This window comes from Pleurodeles waltl, chromosome 4_1 (genome assembly GCF_031143425.1).
Source record: "Pleurodeles waltl isolate 20211129_DDA chromosome 4_1, aPleWal1.hap1.20221129, whole genome shotgun sequence".
Taxonomy (NCBI): domain Eukaryota; kingdom Metazoa; phylum Chordata; class Amphibia; order Caudata; family Salamandridae; genus Pleurodeles; species Pleurodeles waltl.
In genome coordinates, this window is record NC_090442.1 from 426,248,088 (window position 1) to 426,269,773 (window position 21,686).

The 21,686-nt window shown below is 43.2% G+C and overlaps 1 protein-coding gene across 2 annotated transcripts in view; it reads left to right on the forward strand.

Moving 5' to 3' along the window:
- The window catches only part of CD36 (CD36 molecule (CD36 blood group)), a 574,756-nt gene that overhangs the window by 415,167 nt on the left and 137,903 nt on the right, over positions 1-21,686 (forward strand). For both annotated transcript variants that reach the window (XM_069228678.1, XM_069228679.1), the window contains exon 9: positions 10,825-10,943. In XM_069228678.1, the coding sequence (XP_069084779.1) occupies positions 10,825-10,943 (119 nt within the window). The remainder of the gene's footprint in view (positions 1-10,824; positions 10,944-21,686) is intronic.

A 21,686-nucleotide genomic window follows, 5' to 3' on the forward strand; every position in this document is an offset into this window, starting at 1 on the left:
GCCTGGAAATCTGGCAAGCTTCACCCAATCCTTTGTGGGCTGCCAATCCATGTTGGATGTGTGGAGCAGGATTCACCACAGGGCCTGATCTACAGCATTGCCAACTCCCAGCATTTATTTTCTTCACAGTACTTATCACCTAGACACCTTCTCTCTAATCCTAGGGGGACAGCATCCCTTTTTGATGACACCCTTATATAGCTTTTTCATTTAATTTCCAAAACACATCACATTTTTCACAGTAAATAGTAATATCCGCCATTTAATTTCTAACATTCCACCAACCAGACAATCAGAGCACTTGCTCTGGCAAGACTCCCTGGAGACTCCCGTTCCAGCTGGACTGTGAAAGCTCAGGGGAAAAAAGGGCCTCTCACCCAGTCACTTGCCTCCATTTATACATGTGTGCTCTCGCGGGAGATCCACAGGACTCTGTCGATCCTAACAGTCCAAATATACAATTATTTTTTCCCCTTGATTTCTCAAAAACTACTGAATAGATTAACACCAAATCACAGGAAGCACAATCTGTGGACCATATATTTATTTAAAACTGCACAAAGTATCACACCAGTCAACTATGTATTCAGACACTGCTGAAGGTTTGCAGAATACTGTTTATTATGGCTGGCTTCTCCTGAAACATTTTAGCCAGGTCAGGCCTTTCTCACAGGTTAAGGGAGTTCAGCTCACCTGAAGTGAAATAATCAAGTAGTAAACATAGACACAGAGTCAACAATGTTACAGTCCAGAATCTGATGGTAACAGTGGGCGTCATAATGAGATATTGCCATGATATAGATTATAATAATGTAGCAATAAGGAAACATAAAAGTGAAGAAGCAACAGTATCCCATTCAGAAGAATCTTATGTAAAAGAATGCTTATTTATGCTTGTTTATCATGCCATCTACAATAAGCAAATTTAACTGCAGTGCCATTAAGTACCACATAAAACCTTTTTCAAGCCCCACTTGTATTCAAAACAACATCTAACCATGTGTATAACTGGAACCTGTTTGAATAATAGTTTAGCACACCATGACATTCAATGCAATTTAACATGTATACAAAAGGGCACCATGGGCTGCAGGGGAAAACAAATGATGGCAGCATGATCAGCATTCATATGAAAACACAATGCCAACATATGGGTATGATACTACCTGGGAATACCAAAGTCAGACTTTTCAACAGAACAAACCTTTTCAACATGTAATTTTAAAGTTCCTAAGAAAAGAAATCAGTAAATAATGCAGTCCCCATTGCTTAATGAATTTCAGATATGAAATATTCTCCACATATAGCCAAGTAGGCACGACCTTTAAAATTGTAACAGCAAAAATTCATACGTCTTCCCCATGTGGGCATATCTGGAATTCTATAAGGACATTATAATGTCGCGTCCCCACATTAATATAAATCTGCTGCCATCTCTTCATCATGATTCAAGCCCCAGGGAGCTGAGAATTCGATATCCAAAATATTTCTAACTTTAACCTACGTACTGTCTTTTATTTATCACCACCCTTACTGCTAGGTAGGATAGTATCAATCACAAAGAAATGAAGTAAGATTGCATTTCTGAAAAGGTTGTCAGCCAATTATTATAGTAGATTGCAGGGGCATAGAAGAAAATATATGCAATATTCCGTGTTGCAGGTGGTGAATTTCTGAATCACAAACTCCCTATTGCTATTGAGAACTATGAAGCTGAACACATCACAGCTTTTCTCTGATTGGTCAGCCTCTGGCAGCCTGAGCCAGGCTGCCTTGATTAGGTATAAAGTGGCCTGGACTGAAACAAAGGAAGCATCTGGTGAGAGGAGATGTGCCTCAGCAGATGGTAGAACAGGATGGGGGAGAGCAGCCAAGCTGTACTTCAAAGAAGGGAAGGACTTTTGGGAGAGCAACTGTACCTCCCCCATTTCCTGCAGCCCAAGACAACCAGGCACCCCCTGATTAGATTAGGAGAGGGCTGGAAAGGGGTGTGTTAATGGATACTTAGCCACATCAGTGGGTGGGTTCAGCTAGACCTAAACTGTAAGATTGAATTTTTGCCATCTTGGATTTTGGATGAATATTGCTCCCTGGGATTGTTTTTTGCCACACTTCTCAGAAAGAGGAGCAGGAGGGTGCTCCTGGCCAATCATGTGCAGGCCACTACCCTCCTGCTTTCCACCCAAGGAGCAAGCATAAAATAGGCAGAGCTGCCTCACATTTCAAATCCCTACTGGAACACGACAAGAAGAAGGACTGCCCTGCTGGACCCCTGGCCTGCACCTGGACACTGCATTCAGAAGGACTGTACCAACTGCATACTTTGAGTTTCACCAAGAAACGGGTCTTTGCCTGGCTTCTTCTTTGTCCTTCTGAAAAGCTCTGGAGACCCAGAGTTCCAGGATTTGACCCGGGGCTTGTGGGAAGGCAATCTGACGATGTGGCATTGAAATCAGCTTGCTGAGGAGGGTCATCCAATGACTGGGGAAGAAAAGCTCCAGGAAAGTTTTTATGCCCAAAGGCAAATGTTTAATCAAGGCTTCCTGTGCAGTATATCCGAGGAGGGCTCCAGTGAGGTTGGCTTCAACTTTCGACTTGCTCCCGGGTGAAGATTTCCATCCTGAAAATGTTTCTAAGTCCGAACATAGAACACATATCTGAACAGGGCTCCAGTGAGATTGGCTTCAACTTGTGACTTCGTCTAGGTCACTGAGAAATCTTCAAATGTTTTTCCAAGTGTGAAGGTATAACTTTGACTGAGGCCTCCCGCTCAGTGTAGACGAGCAGAGCTCCATTGGTGTTGGTCTCAACTTTAGACTTTGCCCCGGTCGAGTGCAACTAGATGTCCAGATTAGCGCTTTTGATTTCTAAGTGCTAGAAAACATTTAGGGCCTGAATATGAGGCTGGTGGTCCAAAGGCTGCCAGCCTCGTGGTGGCTGTTGGACCACCACAGCTGTGGCCACATTACAAACCCATCAACCTACAGCCATCCCTGCCAGGATCTCAGGTCCCGACGGGCTGATGGTAGTGCAGGTTCTAATCAGCCAGGGTGGTGCTGAAGTCAGCACTGCCCTGCTGATTACAACATTGTTCTCTGCCAGCCTTTTCATGTGGTTCAACAGCCAAGAAAACAAGTGTAGGGGAGGGGGCTACATGGGGGACCCTGTACTGCCTGTGGCATGGCCAGTGCGGGAGTCCCCCTGCCCAGCACCCTCAAAATACACACTGTCTGGTGTGTATTTCGAGGGTGTTGGTGCACCCTGCATGTGGCACCATTGGCACTAGCTCTATTATAAGCCAGCTACAATGCTGTTGCACCTTTCCCACTGGGCTGACTGGTGGAAACCTTGGTTTATGCCGGTTAGCCCAGTGGGAAATGGAGATGTCGGGAAGGTCGCCAGCTCAGCGGTGACAACCCCAGCAGGGGTTTGGGGGACTGGTGTTTCTGTCCGCAAAACTCCTAATCAGCCCGTAATCTTAAAAAATTCATATCTCCGGTTCCCTTTACTGCATTTTTGTAATTTTGTGTAATTTTAAATATAAACATATACATCTTAATTACAAGTCTAGCTTCATGCTCACATCAGCTGCTGTCTGGATTGTTTCTGGATGATCCGTCAAGCAGGGGCCAAGAAAAAGTGGAGTCCCAATTAATTTTTCTATTGGGATTTTGAACAGCGATAGCGCCAAAAACACTGGACAGAATTACACTAAATTTGGAAGAAAGGTAGCTCTTGGTCCAGAAAGAGCCCTTTTTGTTATTTGGTGTAAATCTGTACAGTAGTTTTCTAGTTATTAAATGAAAACCAAATTTGTGTACATAGGGACACGGATCCTCTTTGAATTCTCCTTCGATCCTCCTCAGATCCTCATCAACCTGACCGAAATGATGAGGCCTAAAATTAAATGGGCCGAAACGCGTCAACACCATGTGGGTTTTGGCAGGGTAGGGTAAAAAATATAATTGACCCCATAGAAGTATATTGAAGAGTGCAAGAAACCTCAGGAAATAATTGATCTGGACTTAGCACTTGCTTATTCAATTTACCACAACCATTGATAAAAAGTGGATAACACCTCTATGTTTGTTGTGTACCACTACCTCCGAAGGGGGAGATTGAACTGGGACAATTTCCAGAATGAACTGGTGATTATTTGTATGTTGTTGTGTGCAAATGTTGGAGTTTGATGTGATACAAATGTTATTTCTGTGTTATTTGGTTCATGTTACAGGGACAATTTGTCTCATCGGTGATTCTCTTTGCCCTATATGAGTAATAAATTTAATATTATAAAGAAATAACTATGCCAAGAAAATATTGAGTATTTTTCTTGTTAGAAATTAGTTTAATTTATCCCAGCCGAATGACGGATGTTTAATGCATATAGAAAGAAACTTTAGACCACAAGTTTCTTAACAAAAGTATAACTATGGGCCTGATTACGCCGCCGTCGTCGAAGTGGCAGTCTCCCCACCATCCCTAGCACAACTTTCCCACTGGGCTGATGGGTGGGAAGCCGTCAGCCCAATGGGAAATTTGAGGTCCTGTTGCCTCTGGCTCATAATGGAGCTGGCGGCAGTGCTGCCGCATGCAGGGTGGACTAGCACCCTTGAAATGCAGACAGTGTGCACTTCAAGGGTGCTGGGCAGGGGGACCACTGCACTGCTCATGCCAGAGGCATGTTGCTCACTGCTGAAGGCCATGCTTGAGGTTGGGTGGTTATAGGGGTTTGGCCACAGGGTCTCACAGTGGTTGGATTAACGCATAGTAATGAAAATTACTATACATTAAAAATCTTAGCAATTCACTGACAAAACAAAGGTTACAGGGACGTTATATTAAGGAAATAGAATTAACAAAAACATAGAAATTCACTTAAAAAAACAAAGGTTACAGGAATGTTATAGTTAGGTTCTGAATTTGCTCTCACAAAACCAGAGAAATTTAGAAGTTATAGTTCAAGTAACTATAACTTACGGCCTAAAGTAACTATAACTCACGCCTTCACCAGATATAGTAGATATTTTTTTCAGTGGAAATATGTGTATATTGTGAATCATTAAAAGTAGCAAACTTACTAAAAAGTGTAAGTTACCCTTGTGAGTCAGGCTGTCCCAGAGTAGAGAAATAATTGACGGAGTAGAAAAGCAAAGACTTTGGGCCAAATGTATCAAGCTTTTTTCCAGTCATGAATGGGCGGATTCGAACAATTGGCTCATTCGCAACAGGAAAAAAAAACATTTTTGCACGTTTCAAGCAAAAAGTAAGCTACCGAAGTGCAGTTTTGGTTTGCAACCAAATACTGATTTGGTATTTGGGAACGGCATCTGTTCCAATACCAAATCGTAATACTATGAATTATTGTTTTGCGATCAAATTCTAGTCACAAAACATTGATCGTTTTCAGACTACAAAAGTGTAGTGGTAATGAATTCTCAAAGGGAAAGGGGTCCCCAAAGGAGCCCTTCCCCTTTGAGAATGTGATAAATAATATTTTTTCAAAGCAGATAGTGGTCCCACAGACCACTGAAATGAAACTGCAAAGTAAATTTTTTGCTGCTTAAATGCATCCAGTTTTCCATTAGGGAAAAGGGACTGCACAAAAATATGAGAGTGCTTTATTAAAAAGCAATCACAGACAAGGTGGCCTGCTGACCTGGGAAAGCCACAATCTCTGTGATGGCTGTCATTCCTAAAAGGTCGCAAATTGGGACCTACCTCATTAACCCCTTCTGTGCCGGGGACGTAATGGTTATGTCCACCGGCACAGAGCTCCTGACCTCGTGCGCTGACCTCATTAGAGGTCACTTCCCCATCTTCCAGCGCGATCAGAAGAGAAATGCAGAGCATTTCTCTTCCGATCATGTGATGGGGGCCTGAGAGGCTTCAAAGGGAAGGAAAGGAATTTCCTTCCCTTTGAAGTCTCTCAGAGCATTTCAGAAGCTGGATCGTAAAGCGATCCGGCTTCTGAAATGCCCACTATACACCAGGGACTTATTGTGAAAAGGAAATTGGCATAAGAGGAGCAACCCATTGGGCAAGGGTGGCTCCCCAGAGGGGCAATTTTTTTCAAGGCCTTTTCTGCCCCCCCTAGGGGCAGATTGGCCTAAGGTTATTAGAAACCAATAGGCACCAAGGATAATTTTTGTTATTTGTTTCTTAGAGTTGGGTCGCTCCCCTAGGGGGCAAATTATATTTAGGCCATTTCTGCCCCCATGGGGGGCAGATCGGCCTATTTTTATGAGACCACTAGACACCAGGGAGTGTTTGTTTAATGGTGAATTCATGGAAGGGGAGCAACCCCTTAGGCAAGGGTCTTTCGGGGGGGGATTTATTTTAGGCCATTTCTGTCCCCCAGAGGGCAAATCGGCCTATTGTTATTAGGCTGATCTGCCCCTGGGGGGGGGGGGGACAGAAAACTCTAGGCACCAGGGATCATTGTTTTTTGTTTTTTAGAGGTGGGAAGCGACCCCTTAGGCAAGGGTCACTCCCCTGGGGGGGGAGACAATTTATTTTTGGCCATTTTTTCTCCCCTTGGAGGCAGATCAGCATATTTTTATGAGGCCGGTCTGCCCCCAAAGGGGGCAGAAACCACTAGACACCAGGGAGGTTTTTTTTTATGGTGAACTCACAGAAGGGGAGCGACCCCTTAGGCAAAGGTCGCTCACCGTTTGGGGCAAATTTATTTTAGGCCATTTCTGCCCCCCGGGGGCAGATCGGCCTATTGTTATTAGGCTGATCTGCCCCCAGGGGGGGCAGAAACCTCTAGGCTCCAGGTATCATTTATTTTTTGTTTTGTTTCTTAGAGGTGGGGAGCGACCCCTTAGACAAGGGTCACTCCCCTGTGGGGGAAATTGTATTTAGACCATTTTTGCCCCCCTTGGGGGCAGATTGGCTGATTTTTGTTAGGCCAATCTGCCCCCAATGGGGGTAGAAACCACAAGGTACCAGGGATTTTTTTTTGCGCCAATTTCACGCTGGGGGAGCAACCCCTTAGGCAAGGGTTGCTCCCTGGGGGGGGTGTAAATTTGTTTTAGGCCATTTCTTCCCCCCCGGGGGGCAGATCAGCCTATTGTTATTAGGCCGATCTGCCCTGGGGGGGGGGGGGGCAGAAACCTCTAGGCCCAGGGATCATTTTTTTTCTTTCTATTTTTTAGAGGTGGGGAGCGACCCCTTAGGCAAAGGTCACTTCCCTCGGGGTGAATTTATTTTTGGCCATTTCTTATCCCCTTGGGGGCAGATGGGCATAGTTCTATTAGGCAGATCTGCCCCTGGGGGGGCAGAAACCAAATAGGCACCAGGGATTGTTGTGTGTGTTTTCTTTAGTGGGGCAGCCCCTTGGGTAAGGGTTGCTCACCATGGGGGCACCTTACTGTTGGCCATATCTGCCCCTTTTTGGGGCAGATTGGCCTATTTTTTGAAGGCCCATCTGCCCCCAAGGGGGCACAGAAAGCCCACCAGAGACCAGGGAAGTTTTTTTATTTTTAATAAGAGGGTAGGGGGTATGGCCATACCCACAGCCCAAATAAATGGGACCAAAGTTGTTCTGCCCACCGGTGGGCAGATGGGACAATTACCCCTGATCCACACCTGGGGGGGGGGGCAGAAAGTCTACTAGATGCCAGGGAATTAAAAAAAAAATAGTGGGGTGGTGGCTACCAACCAGTATGGGCCTGGATATGCCCCCACCTCACCTGAAGGAGGTAACAGTCTTTCAGCTCTCCCCCGCACTCTAAAACATCTCATCCCACATCAAGCAAGAACACATTTGATTATTTTGGGTTTTGGTTTTACATTTGGGCCATGAGAGCTTGGATAACTCTCAAAATCGTCCCACTTGGAATGGTGAGGGCTGCACTTAATGGGCTTTGGGATGCTGCCATGTAGAAAAATCCACAAGACCTAAACACATCTGAAAGCTAAACATCTGGGTGATTCCAGGGTGGTGTCATTCTCACGCACACCCTACCATTTTCTTACCCACAATGTCCTGCAAACCTCCAACTTTGCTGGAAATCACACATTTTTCCCACATTTTTGTGATGGAACCCTTCCAGAATCTGCAGGACTCCACAAAATTCCTATCACCCAGCATTGTCTCATCTATACCAATAAATATTCTGCTGCACTTGTCATCCTAAAATTTTTTTTTTTCAAACTGCCCTTTTGGACCCGCTTTAGTTCCCCCTCAATTTCGACATGTTTTTGGCTCGCCCTCTGTCACAAGCACTTGGCCCACCTACACAAATGAGGTATCATTTTTACCTGGAGGCTGAGGGACACGTTGGGTGGTATGAACTTTGTCCCGGTGCAGTGATCCCACACAGAAATGTGGGAAAAATGTTATTTTTTAGCTAAACTTGAGGTTTGCTGAGGATTCTGGGTAAGAAAACATTGGGGGATCCATGCAAGTCGCACCTCCTTAGACTCCCTCCGGTGTCTAGTTATCAGAAATGTCTGGGTTTGGTAGGTTTCCCTAGATGGCTGCTGAGCCCAGGACCAAAAACGCAGATGCCCCCCGCAAAAACAGGTAGTTTTGTATTTGATAATTTTGATGTGTCCAAATAGTGTTTTGGGGCATTTCCTTTCGCGGGGCAGTAGGCCCACCCACAAAAGTGATGTACCATTTTTATCAGGAGACTTAGGGGAACGTTAGGTGGAAGGAAATTTGGGGCTTCTCTCTGATTCCAGAACTTTCTGTCAAGGAAATGAGAAGAAAAAGTGTTTGTTTGGCCAACTTTTGAGGTTTGCAAAGGATGCTGGGTAACAGAACCTGTTCAGAGCCCCGTAAGTCAGCCCATCATGGATTCCCCTAGGTGTATAGTTTTCATAACTGCACAGGTTTGGTAGGTTTCCCTAGGTGCCAGCTGAGCTAGAAGCCAAAATCCACAGCTAGGCACTTTGCAAAAAAACAGCTCTGTTTTCTTTGTGAAAATGTGATGTGTCCACGTTGTGTTTTGGGGCATTTCCTGTCGCGGGCGCTAGGCCTACCCCCACAAGTGAGGTACCATTTTTATCAGGAGACGTGGGGGAATGTTGGGTGGAAGGAAATTTGTGGCTCTTCTCTGATTCCAGAACTTTCTGTCACCGAAATGAAAGGGAAAAGTGTTTTTTTGGCCAGATTTTAAGGTTTGCAAACGATTCTGGGTAACAGAACCTGGTCAGAGCCCCATAAGTCACCCCATATTGGATTTCCCTAGGTGTCTAGTTTTAAAAACTGCACAGGTTTTCTAGGTGGCGGCTGAGCTAGAGGCCAAAATCCACAGTTAGGCACTTTCTAAAAAACAGCTCTGTTTTCTTTGTGAAAATGTGATGTGTCCACTTTGTGTTTTGGCGCATTTCCTGTCACGGGCGCTAGGCCTACCGATGCAAGTGAGGTACCATTTTTATCGGGAGACTTGGGGGAACACAGAATAGCAAAACAAGTGTTATTGCTCCTTGTCTTTCTATACATTTATTCCTTCCAAATGTAAGACAGTGCGTAAAAATATTTGAGAAATGCTCTGTAATTCATATGCTAGTATGGGCATCCCGGAATTCAGAGATGTTCAAATAACCACTGCTTCTCAACACCTTATCTCGTGGCCATTTTGGAAATACAAAGGTTTTCTTGATACCTATTTTTCACTTTTTATATTTCAGCAAATGAATTGCTGTATTCCCAGTATAGAATGAAAACCCATTGCAAGGTGCAGCTCATTTATTATCTCTGGGTACCTAGGGTTCTTGATAAACCTACAAGCGCTATATATCCCCACAACCAGAAGAGTCCAGCTGACGTAACGTATATTGCTTTCAAATATCTGATATCGCAGGAAAAAGTTACAGAGTAAAACGTGGAGATAAATGGCTGATTTGTTTCACCTCAATTTCAATATTCTTTTATTTCAGCTGCTATTTTCTGTAGGAAACACTTGTAGAATCTACACAAATGCCCCTTGCTGAATTCAGAATCTTGTCTACTTTTCAGAAATGTTTAGCTTGCTGGGATCCAGCATTGGTTTGTCACCCATTTCTGTCACTAACTGGAAGGGGGCTGAAAGCACACAAAATAGTAAAAATGGGTATGTCCCAGTAAAATGTCAAAATTGTGTTGAAAAATTGAGTTCCTGAAAGCTGGAAAGATGGTGATTTTACCACCGCAAACATTTTCAGGGGAAAAAAACACGAGCCTTTTTCTGCAGCCCATTTTTCTCTATTAAAAAAAAAAAAAAAATGAAATCTTTGCTGTATTTTGGCTAATTTCTTGGTCTCATTCCTGGGAACCCACAAAGTCTGGGTACCTCTAGAATTCCTAGGATGTTGGGAAAAAAGAACGCACATTTGGCATGGGTAGCTTATGTGGAGAAAAAGTTAGGAGGGCCTAAACGCAAACTGCCCCAAATAGCCAAAAAAAAGGCTTGGCACAGGAGGGGAAAAGCCCTGGCAGCGAAGGGGTTAATAAGCATGAGATCTATTTGTGACCCTGTAGGAATTGTTAATATAACTCAAAAGGGTTTCATGCATCAGGAATACTGACTTCTTAACTGAGATTCAGACAGAATCGCAATTATGAAATCGGTATCCCTAACATTAGTACATCTGGCCCTATATTTCTGGACTACCCTTTAGATTCCAATGGTCCTGAAATTTGAAAATCCTGCTAATGATGTAATAAATGTGAAACTGCAGTTAGTTTTTCAATGATATTAGCCAACGTATATACTTTAGAACTGGCTTATGTCTGATCAAATATTTTAGCAATGTAAATATTTTTGCAAGATGTTTTTTAGGTGATAAAGTGCTTGTAATAGTAATATAGATGTTTTTACTCCTCTTCAGAAAAACCAATATACCTTTCACTGCCTCACTTCCTCTACGTCAGTGATTACATTTCGCAGACTGTGGATGGTTTGCAACCAAATAAAGAAGAACATGAGACTTTTATAGATGTTGAACCGGTAAGATGTCTTAGACTATCATGACTTGTTCTGCTGCAAAAAAAGCCTAAATAATGAGAGATGTTGAACCTTCGATACTTTAATCTATCTATCTCTCTATCTATCTATCTATCTATCTATCTACATATCTGTCTTAAAAGTTGCATGGATGTTAAGACTAACATGCTGATAGTAGCTTCACCATAAAAATGAGAACTAAACAAAACTTCCAAGGTAAGGAGCTACCTTCACTTTTTGTCCCTACCCATCACATTAAGGGCCTGATTTAGATCTTGGCGGTAACTGTCCTGCCATTGGTTTTCAACTGAAAATCCATCTGCCGCCTTGGCTGTCCACCCACCAGATTTAGATGTTGGTGGTCCCATAGGTGACAGCAAGCCCGAGTCCTGCCTACTTGGCCAAGGATTCTCATCCACATCGATAGCGCCATAAGAAATAGATGCCTTAGCACCAGGCCAACTATGCCGGTCCGACCTTCATATCTTAATTGGTGGATTGGGATTGAAATAAAATTATACTTTAGGGCAACTAACATATATCCCACCATGCAACTGCTACTACAGATGTAAAAAAAACTACCTTTTTTCCCAATGCCACTTCTGATTTTTGACTGGACATGACTGGACACCACCTTCCATCACTGCTGCAACTGGACCACGGAGAAAAATGACCCCTCCTGTTGCCAAACTAGGGAACCTGCATTGCCTGCATCTGTTGTGTGGCCACTGCACACAAGCTCAGGACCACTGCAGTCACATACGTGTCACAGTATGTTTTCAAAATTACTGTGACATGCATTTGTAAAGGAAACTATGGTCTCCCACATGAATGGGGAGACCGTGGTACAAGACACACACCACACACATACACAATTGTCACAATGGTGTCAGTATTCATTGCCAAATGAATGCTGGCACCACAATGATGTTACAATCCCACTTGTCAAGAATGTCCATGTGTACACATTGCAAAGGGAACTGTAGTTGTCATGCTGTACTTAAAATTGTGCATGTGAGTCAGTGTGTGTACGTGTGTGTGAGTTTGGATGGGCTGGTTGAGGTGGATTGAGCTGGGGTGTGTGGTGTGGTTGTGTCAGTATGTGTGTCACTTGCACATAGGTCTGATGTTGTTGTGTATGTTGTGTTGCTGTGTGCAACATGCATGCTTGGCGGTCTTTGTCGTGATGTGTTTAGTGGTGCTGTTATGTGCGTATGTTTGTGTAAAGAGTGTGTAGTTGTGTTTGTTGCTGTGGCTGTTTTATGTGTGGATGTAGTAGTAATGTTGTGTGTATGTTGTGTCATGGATACATGTCAATATGTGTTTTGGGCACGTGTGTGTTGTGTGATGTTGGAATGGCAATGGAAAATATTGTATATGTGATGTGTTGTGTCATGTGTTGTGAAGGTGGACGCGTATGGCTAAGATGCAGTATGTATGACTTACCTGTCTTCCAAAGCCACTGCCATTGTCCGGTGTCCATTGAGTGCTGGACCTTCCTCCATTAGCAATCCACCAGCACTACACTGCCTGAAGGACTCTTACATCTAAATAGGGTCGGCTAGAACCCACCAGCCTGATGGCTAGGAAGAGCACTCCATGATGGAGGTGTGAGGCTCAGCCACCATACACCTACATACGGTGGACGAAACACCATTAACTTGACCGTGTTCTCTGGTATGCCACTCGCGCAGATTGGCAGTCATACTACCATGCTCTAAGTCAGGACCTAAGTTAACTGTTGTGAACCCTGCCACCCAAATTCAAGGGCACTCTCAGAAAGATTTCCTTAGTTCCAAGGGAAACTTGCTTATTGCATCCCCTTTGGAGAAAAGGAAGTCAGACAACTCACTCTTCTTTATAATGAGTTCTACTCATATAGCTTTAGAGCTCTATGGTTTAGACGACCCTCTCAAAATAGTTCCTGTTGGAAAGTGGATTATTGGTAAGGGCAGATAAGTACCTACATTTAGCAATAGGCCACTAACCCCCAATGGGTCTAGTCTGGTCTCAAAAAATTAAGCCTGTTCAACCCTTTGTAGTTTGGTAATGAGTGACAAGGCTGAACTTAGGAGACAACAAATAAGTAAGAAACACAATAAAAATCCAACACCAATTTATAAAAATGTATTATATTTATATCTTTAAAATGACACAAAAACATTAAAATCAGATAAGGGGAACGGGACATATGAATTTTTGAACAATTAATATTTTCTAATGCATAGAAACTAAAAGCGCATATCTGGCCATCTGGTTGCACTAGAACAGGGCAAAGTCAAAGTTGAAGGCCGACCGCGATGGAGCCCTGCTTGGCTACAGCAATCGAGAGGCCTCGGTCAAATGTTTCGCTTTGGACTTAGGGCCTTATTACAACCCTGGCGGTCCAATGACCACCAGGGGCGCGGTGGCCGTTGGAACGCTGCCAATGCAGCAGTCCACCCGCCACATTATGACTGCGGCGGTCCTAATCCTCACTTCGCATTGGCAGTGAAGGTGCCTCCCTTGGCCAGCCCCGTCGCAATGTTCAATGTCTGTTTGCAGACAGTGAACATTGCAATGGGTGCTGGTGCACCCTATGTACTACAACATTGCCGCCTGCTCAATTAGGAGCCAGAGTCAATACTGTAGAATGTTTCCTGCTGGGCCAGCGGGCGGAAACTCTATTTCCGCCTGCTGACCCAGTGGGAAATTCACAATGGGACCTACGGGTAGGCTGCCATACTGGCAGCAACCTACCCTTCGGGACTTCAGTGGATGGGCTTTTCCGTCCACCTAATTCGTAATGACCCCCACAATCTTTTTCTTGAAGATTTTCTCCATCTGGACAAATTCACCAATCCGATCTGACCTCCCCGGAGTCTTCTTTGGAAACACGTCGCAGGAGAGGAGCAACATTCCTTGAAAATCCAAAATGGCAGAAACTACATTTTGGAAGTTAGGTCTCGCTGAGTCCACCCACTGGTATGGCTAAAAATCCTTAACACACCCCTCTCCTAATTTAATTAAGAGTGCACCTGGGTGTCTGGGTTTGCAGGAAATGAGGGTGGTCCTGAGCTGCTCCAAATGTCCTTCCCTCCTTTGAAGTCCAGTTTGGTTGCTCTCACCCATCCTGTTTCACCATCTGCTGAGGCAGATCTCCTCCCCCGGCACATTCTTTGCCTTCAGCCCATGCCACTTCACACCTCATCAAGGCAGCCTGGCCAGGTTGCTAGAGGCCAGCTAATAAGAGAAAGGCACTATAGCTGAAGCTAGCAACTTTCAGGTAGAGTTCTAACACTTTTTCCCTGAACCAGTTATATTAAATTTAATAATGGCAATTTGCTGGGTTTATTAGAACATTACATTTGATACCAGACTTGAGATATCCTGCTCCTTTGGAGACTTTATTAATTAAAATAAAGTCTCCCCATTTTAGCCTATGGAGCCTATTTACTACAATGAGGGAAACACGAATTTGGCTATTTGTTCTCACCAGTGTTTAGAAAACAATTTGTATAACGTCTCTGCTTACAGTTACATAACAGTCAGCTCTAGGGGCACTCAGGGAACATTTTAGGAGTAACTTATATGTAAAAATAAGGTAGTTTAAGACTTTGGAAGTGTTTTTAGTTCCAAAGTCGAATTTGAATATAACTTTACCTTAAAAGCAGCCAGCAAGGCAGGCCTGCTTTTAAAGTGACCCTGGGCACATCAGCAGTGCACCTATGGGTGCACCACCTATGCTGGGGTCCCTAAACCTACATGCCCTACCATAGCCTAGGGACTTATAGGTAGGTTGACATAGCCAACAATAATTGGTCTAAGTTGCATACTCATTTTACTCAAAGTACAGGCCCTGGAACTGGTTAGCAGTACACATGGAACCATCAGAGTCAAGAAAACACCAGCAAAAAAGTGTAAAATGGGGACACAAAGTTAGCGGGTTTCTGCAATCAGCACCGTTTTCTCACAGTTCCCATCTGCAGGGGTATTTGTAGTTATGTGGACCCTTAAACCCTGATACCTGAAAGGAGTAGACACACAGTAGGTAGTGTTTATAATTGCTGGGACAGAAAAGTCTTCTGCATAGTAAGTGATCTGAACGCTATCTTGAATGCCCAACTGTACTGTTGTTTGGATCCCTAATGCTGATTTTTTTGTCATAGGCAAACACGGATCATGTGGGGGTGCCATGACAAGGCCACTCTTAGGATCTTGTTGGACCAGGAGGAGCACCTAAAGTACTACCATCATAGTGGTAGAAGGCTACTGCCTTCCCCAGGAATAAAGCAGCATGAGTGCGGTGGTGGCAGCATACCATGTAGTGATCAGTAGTAGTGAACAGGACCTTTTTACCCTGCGTATCTGGAGTGAGGCATACAGGCTCACTTACCTTCCTAAACGTTCTGCTGCTGTGTGCTTAACTCATTCATTGGCCTACGTCAGTCAGATGTGGAGTGCTGCATAGTGCAGAAGTAGTGACTGTGCTAGTTGTATGTGTGCTTGGGAAGGGTACAGTACGAGGACAGAGCAGTACTGTGCATTATGAGTGTGGTTAGTACACATATTGGGTATATGAATGCCTGAGAGGAACATGTTACATGAGAGCTGTAGTGATATGCAATGTGTGCGCAGGGACAGCATGTGCTGGGTGTAGGTGTCCTTGTGGGAAATACAATACATGAAAGGTGAAGAGCTGTGCAGTGAGTACATAGTGAAGGTGTGTGGTAGCAGATTGTTTGTTTTCAGATTGCACACCCTGGTTAAAGATACAAATGCTTCAGTTCTGAACAGTTCCCACAGAATGAGTGTATGTGCTGAATTGCTGTATACATGTAGGGGTACAATGTATACAATGCATAACAGTGCTGGACCCAGAGTGTACACTGAGTAAGTGTGCCTGCAATGGTACATTACCCTGGGTTCCATTTCAGGAAGCACAGGTCTTCCTGATGACGACATGGAAAGTAGAGGAATCCTCCAGACTGATCTGTGCATTGCTGCTTTCCTGTGAGCTGAGTGGGGACACATTGAAAGGAAAAGGAAGAGACTCACTCTGCATTTCCAAAGCCTATTCTATGATTCAGAGATAGATCACAGGGAAGGAGCCTGGACACATCTCATAAAAGGAGATGGAGCTGATAAGAGAACTGTTAAGAGTAGGGCTGGGATTAACCTTTTGATGCACATATCACTTTGTCTGACATCCAGGTGTGAACACTGGCCACTCCCATGAATTGTGTTGTGGATAATCAGCTTGACAGTCATGCCTGTTTTGGCAGACCTCTCAAGGAGAAGTGCCAACTTCAAAAGAGGCAGAAAATATAAAACTTCAAAGTTTGAGAGAGATCCTAAATCACATTTGGTGCCTGGAAAAGGATTATAAGAAGGGGAAGTTAAGATGTCAAACATTTGTCTTCGGCCAAACAGCCAGATGGGCTATATGAGAAGGGGAAACTCTGCAACACTTTTGCCTGTGATCAGGACTGAGGCCCGCTGCCTGCTAGTCTCCCTGCTGGGTGAGGATATATCACCCAGGGAAACCAAACCCACCTGCCCTGGAGTCTGGAGCACCAACGCCTGCTTGCTTGTCAAGACCAGTGTGCCCAGTGAGGAAGAGGAGAGTGTTGGGAGGAGGTCCAGTGGGGAGCCCTACCATGAGGACTCTGTTATGGTTTCATGTACAGCATGATTACATGTGGTTCTAGGGATAGTGAGATAAGAGGTGGAATTCTCTGATCAGGAGATTCCATGGGGAGATGGTTGGCGAGGAGCAAGGAAGGAAGAGGGGAATGAGATGTACTACTGACCTGCCGGTGGATGTTGATGTATTCAGAAGTTATTTTACCGCAATAAAAGCATTGAAGAAGTACAACTTGTCATTTGGCGACGAGGGATGCGACATCCACTTTATTCTAAGAGTCCACGTGTCGTGTATTTATGGCGCATATGCGGCAGGAGGGTCAAGCGCTGTGTTGGAGGGAACGACGTACGTCTAGGAAACTAACACTGTTTTAAACCTTCTCACGAATTTTAAAGTCATCGCGTGTGTATAAATACAAGTGGCGTAAGTACTTTTGGAGTTTGGCATGGTGTTATCTCTTAAGGGAAGTGTCTAGAGTACGTAGAGACATGAGAAGTGAGGAAGTACCGTTGGAGTCATGCGCACATTTAGCCATGCGCCTGGTATAGCGTGCATGTAGTGCATATTTCTCAATGCGCTTGGTTTCCCGTGCGCGTGGGTTTCTTCTCGGAAATACATCTTTCTTTAAGCACCTGCCGACACCCTACAAACGGGTTACTATCTAAAGACATTTGTCTTATTTAATTCAATTTGGAGGTTACCTGGTGCAGACTATTTGGTCTTCTCCTTATGAATAGCTTTTAGCACTGCCTACCGGATTTTGCTCACAGGAAGTAGGAAAAAAAAACTACGGAAAGATATAGATGAATTAAAACAACTGGAGTGCTGACCTAACTTAGACGAATTAAAACAACAAGAGTACTGACCTAATTTGAACTGTGGAACATAAACAAAGACATGAGACAACGTTTATAATAACTATGGTTTGAAATCAACATTTATATGGTTGTATTATTTTACCTTCATCTCAGCACAAGTTATGTCTCATCATTCTCCTCTCAGCGTGTCCCAACCACCCCAATTTTTGTCAGAACGTGGTGAACCAATCTTGCCATGGAAGAAATGGATAAACTTATTTGACTCATATTTGATTGGTATTGGTAGTGAGAAATTCTCACCGGCAAGGAAACAGAGAATTTTATTGCACAACCTGGGAATTGAGGGACGTAATATTTATGATAGTCTTGATTTTATAACCATTTTTACTGCCGAAGGTGAACCAAGAGATGTTTATGAAATGTCCCTCATGATGCTTATGAAGCGTTTTGATGGTCGCATCAACGTTGTTATGGAAAGACACACATTTTTCAGGAGATCACAAGCAAAAGATGAGAGGGTTGGTAATTATATTGCGTCATTTAAAACACTGGCTCAGACATGTGACTTTGCAAATTTAACTGAATCTTTAATATGTGACCAATTGGTGCGTTGCACAAACAATCCCAGAGTTCAAGAAAAGGTGTTGGCTAAGAATCCTACGTTAAAGGAAGCAATTATAATTGCTGAATGCATTGAAAAGCCTTCCTTTGTGTTAAGGAGATAAAAGATGTTGGTCTAATTACGAGTACTCATATGGACACTGGACAAACAGCTATGTCAGCTACGATTTCAACTTCTGATGGCATTTGTGAGAATTAGTTAGTACATAAAATTACGGAGAAAATGAGTCAGTAATGATGTACAGAGGGATTCTAAGATCAGATGTTTTAAGTGTGGAAATGTTGGTCATCTGGCAAACAATCCCAAGTGTTCTGCAAGAAATGTTAATTGTAGGAAATGCGGGAAGAAAGGACATTTAGCGAAAGTTTGCAGAAGTTCTAGGATAAATATGGTTGGAGAGCCTACTGATAGTCAGCAAATTGTATTGTGTATTAACAATACTAGCACTGGAGATTTGCAATATAATGGGAGTGCAGAGGATAAACTGGTCATGCCGAAATGTGATATTGACATTGGGGAGAAAACTGTTGCAGTACTTGCTGACTCGGGATCCCCTTTCACACTGATAGGTGACAAGAATTGGGAAAGAATATTTGGAGATGATAACATCAAGTTGATTCCACCTGATATTGTTCCTGTTGGTAATGGGGGACAGAAAATTGATTTATTTGGTTACTCCATAATGTCAATTAAATTTAAAGGGAGAGAGACTGTGGGAAAGGTTTATGTAGCTAAGCGCGGCAACAATCTTTTGGGGTGGCATCATCGAAGAGATTTGGGAACCTTTTTAAACCCAAACGCTCCTGACCAGGTTCTCTCCGTTTCCAGTGTGAGTGATGACGTGGGGTTTGCCAGTGAGTTTCCTGAAGTCTTTAGTAACAAATTGGGTTTACTATGGAACTTTAAACATAAGATCATTTTGAAAGCGAGTGCTAAGCCAATTGTATACAAAGTAAGGAAGGTTCCCCATTTGATGTTACGACCATTGCAAGAAGAACTTAATAGATTGTTGGATTTAGGGGTCATAGAGGAAAGTGAGGCTTCTGAATGGTTGGCCCCCATAGGTTTAGTCCCCAAAGACAATGGAAAAAAAATAAGATTATGTGTTGACCTTAGAGGCCTTAATCAATCCATATGGGTAGACCATCAACCATTACCAAATATTAGTGAAACTTTGACTATGCTGACTAGTGCTAAAGTGTTCAGTGTTATGGACTTATCAGCAACATATCACCAGGTCATGCTTCATGAAGAGTCAAGACATCTTACCTCTTTTGTTACTCCCCTGGGGGCATTCAGATTTCTGAGGATGACTCTTGGGCTAGCGTCGGCTGCTGCTTGTTTCCAGAGGGTTATGAGAGAGGTACTTAAAGGTCTTGATTCAGTCTTGTTTTTTCAAGATGATATATTGGTGTACGGTGAAGACACAGCTAAGCATGATGTTGTTTTAAGAACTGTGCTTGGGAGACTAAAAAATAATGGTTTGACGTTGAAGAGGTAAAAGTGCATGTTCAGAGTCAATGCTGTTTCATTCCTTGGTCACACTATATCTGGAGATGGCATCAAACCCAAATTGGAATTGGCTAATTCAATTCTGTCTGCACCAACACCTGCTGATAAAGACCAAGTAAGGTTGTTTCTTGGTCTTGCAGAGTACTAATCGAAGTTTGTTAGGAATTTTGCAAGTGTAATTCAACCTTTGAGAATGATTTTAAAAAAGGGAGTGCAATTTGAGTGGTCCCCAAAATGTGATGAAGCATTTAAGGCAGTAAAAGATGACATTCGTAAAATGCCCACGTTAGGTCACTTTGATGTCAAACGCAAGACCATCTTGTCTACTGATGCCGGCCTAAAGGGTCTGGGTGCCGTACTCTCTCAACTGGTTGATGGAGAGGAGAGAGTGGTAGCGTTTGCTTCGCGTTCTCTTAGGGGAGCAGAGGAACGCTATTCTGTAATAGAGCGTGAAACACTGGCTTGCACTTGGGCTATAAACCATTTTAAGTTTTACCTATGGGGTTTACCATTTACTCTCAAAAGTGACCATAGACCTTTGGTACAATTGTTTGCATGCAGGAATAATGAGAAAACCACACCTAGGATTAAACGTTGGGTTGAAAGTTTGTGGGATTTCAACTTTTCACTGGAGTATTATCCGGGAAAGAAAAATATTCCTGTGGATTTTCTTTCTAGATTGTCGGTAGTGGATTGTGGTATAGATGAGCACACTCCAATATTGTGGATTAAAGAGACTGCTCTTGATGCGGAAGAATGGAGTGAAGAATGTGGTAAGGATACTGTCCGATGTACTGTAATGAACTATGTGGTGCATGGTTGGCTGTGTTTGAATGAATGCTTGGTTGATGTTGGTGCTTTCTGGGGTGTTCAGGATGAACTTAGCATCATAGAGGGTAATCTGTATAGAGGAGATAGATTAGTCCCACCTATTGGATTGCATAAAAAATTAATAAATTTGGCCCATGATGGACATTTGGGTAGGAACCTTACCAAAGACAGTATTAGGGAATGATATTGGTGGCCGGGATTGGACAAGCAAGTTGAAGCAGTTGTAAGGGATTGTTTACAATGTGCCACTAATGATAAATCTAAAGTGATACGAACTGCTCCTTTGTCCCCTCTACCTGTTCCGGATGAGCAATGGGTCAAATTAGGTTTAGACTTAGTTGGACCTTTTGAGTTGTTACCGCCTGGTGAGAGATTTGTAATTGTTCTTGTCGATTACACCTCCAAATGGGTTACTTTTAGTTGTGTGAGTCCTATCACAACAAAAAATGTGATTGAGTTCTTGACTGAAGTATTTGCTTGTGAGGGTATCCCTAAGGTTGTTATTACTGATAATGGGGTGCAATTCACTTCATTGGAAATGAAGAATTTCCTTAAGGATTTGGCAATTTCTCATCATCGTACTGCATTATATGCTCCTCAAGCCAATGGATTAGTGGAGAAGATGAATCAGTTAGTGAGAGCGAGTGCTCAAGTGGCACTTGAGCATAGGATGCCCTTGAAGGTTGTACTGAGAGAAACGTTATGGGCTCATAGGAACGCACCTAATGTTATCACAGGAATGTCTCCTTTCCACATTTTGAAGGGCAGATTGGCAGGTTCCAAATTGAATCCTCCATGGTTGCATTCTGGTTTGCAAAATCTGAAAGTGTCACCTACCTTTAAATCTGTTCGTGCCAGAGTAGTTGAGAATCAAAATAAGTACAAGAAGAGGTTTGATGAAAGAAAGTGCACAAAACAAAGAAATTGGTGTGAAGGAGATTTGGTGTTCATTAAAAAGCCAGTCTGGTGCCATAAAGGTGTTTCTAAATTTTTAGGACCAAAGAAAATTGTAGAAATAAAAAAAAATTTGGTTGTACTTGAGGATGGTGAAGTTTGGAGTAAGTCTCGCCTAGCCAAGTGTTCTAACGAAAGGGAATTGAGAAACACGGTACCCAATCCAGGGGTGAGTGAGGATTTGAGGCGGAGTGTGAGGAACAGAATTTATCCAAAGCATCTCTCAGACTTTGTGAAATAAATTAGGAAAAGTAGTACTTGTTTGCATAAATGAGTAGAATCCAGAGTAGATGATTTCCTTTGTTGTTTTTATAATTGCTACATTGTTTTATTAATTATTCAATCATTTTCTATATGTATATATGTTGTATCATAGTTATTTT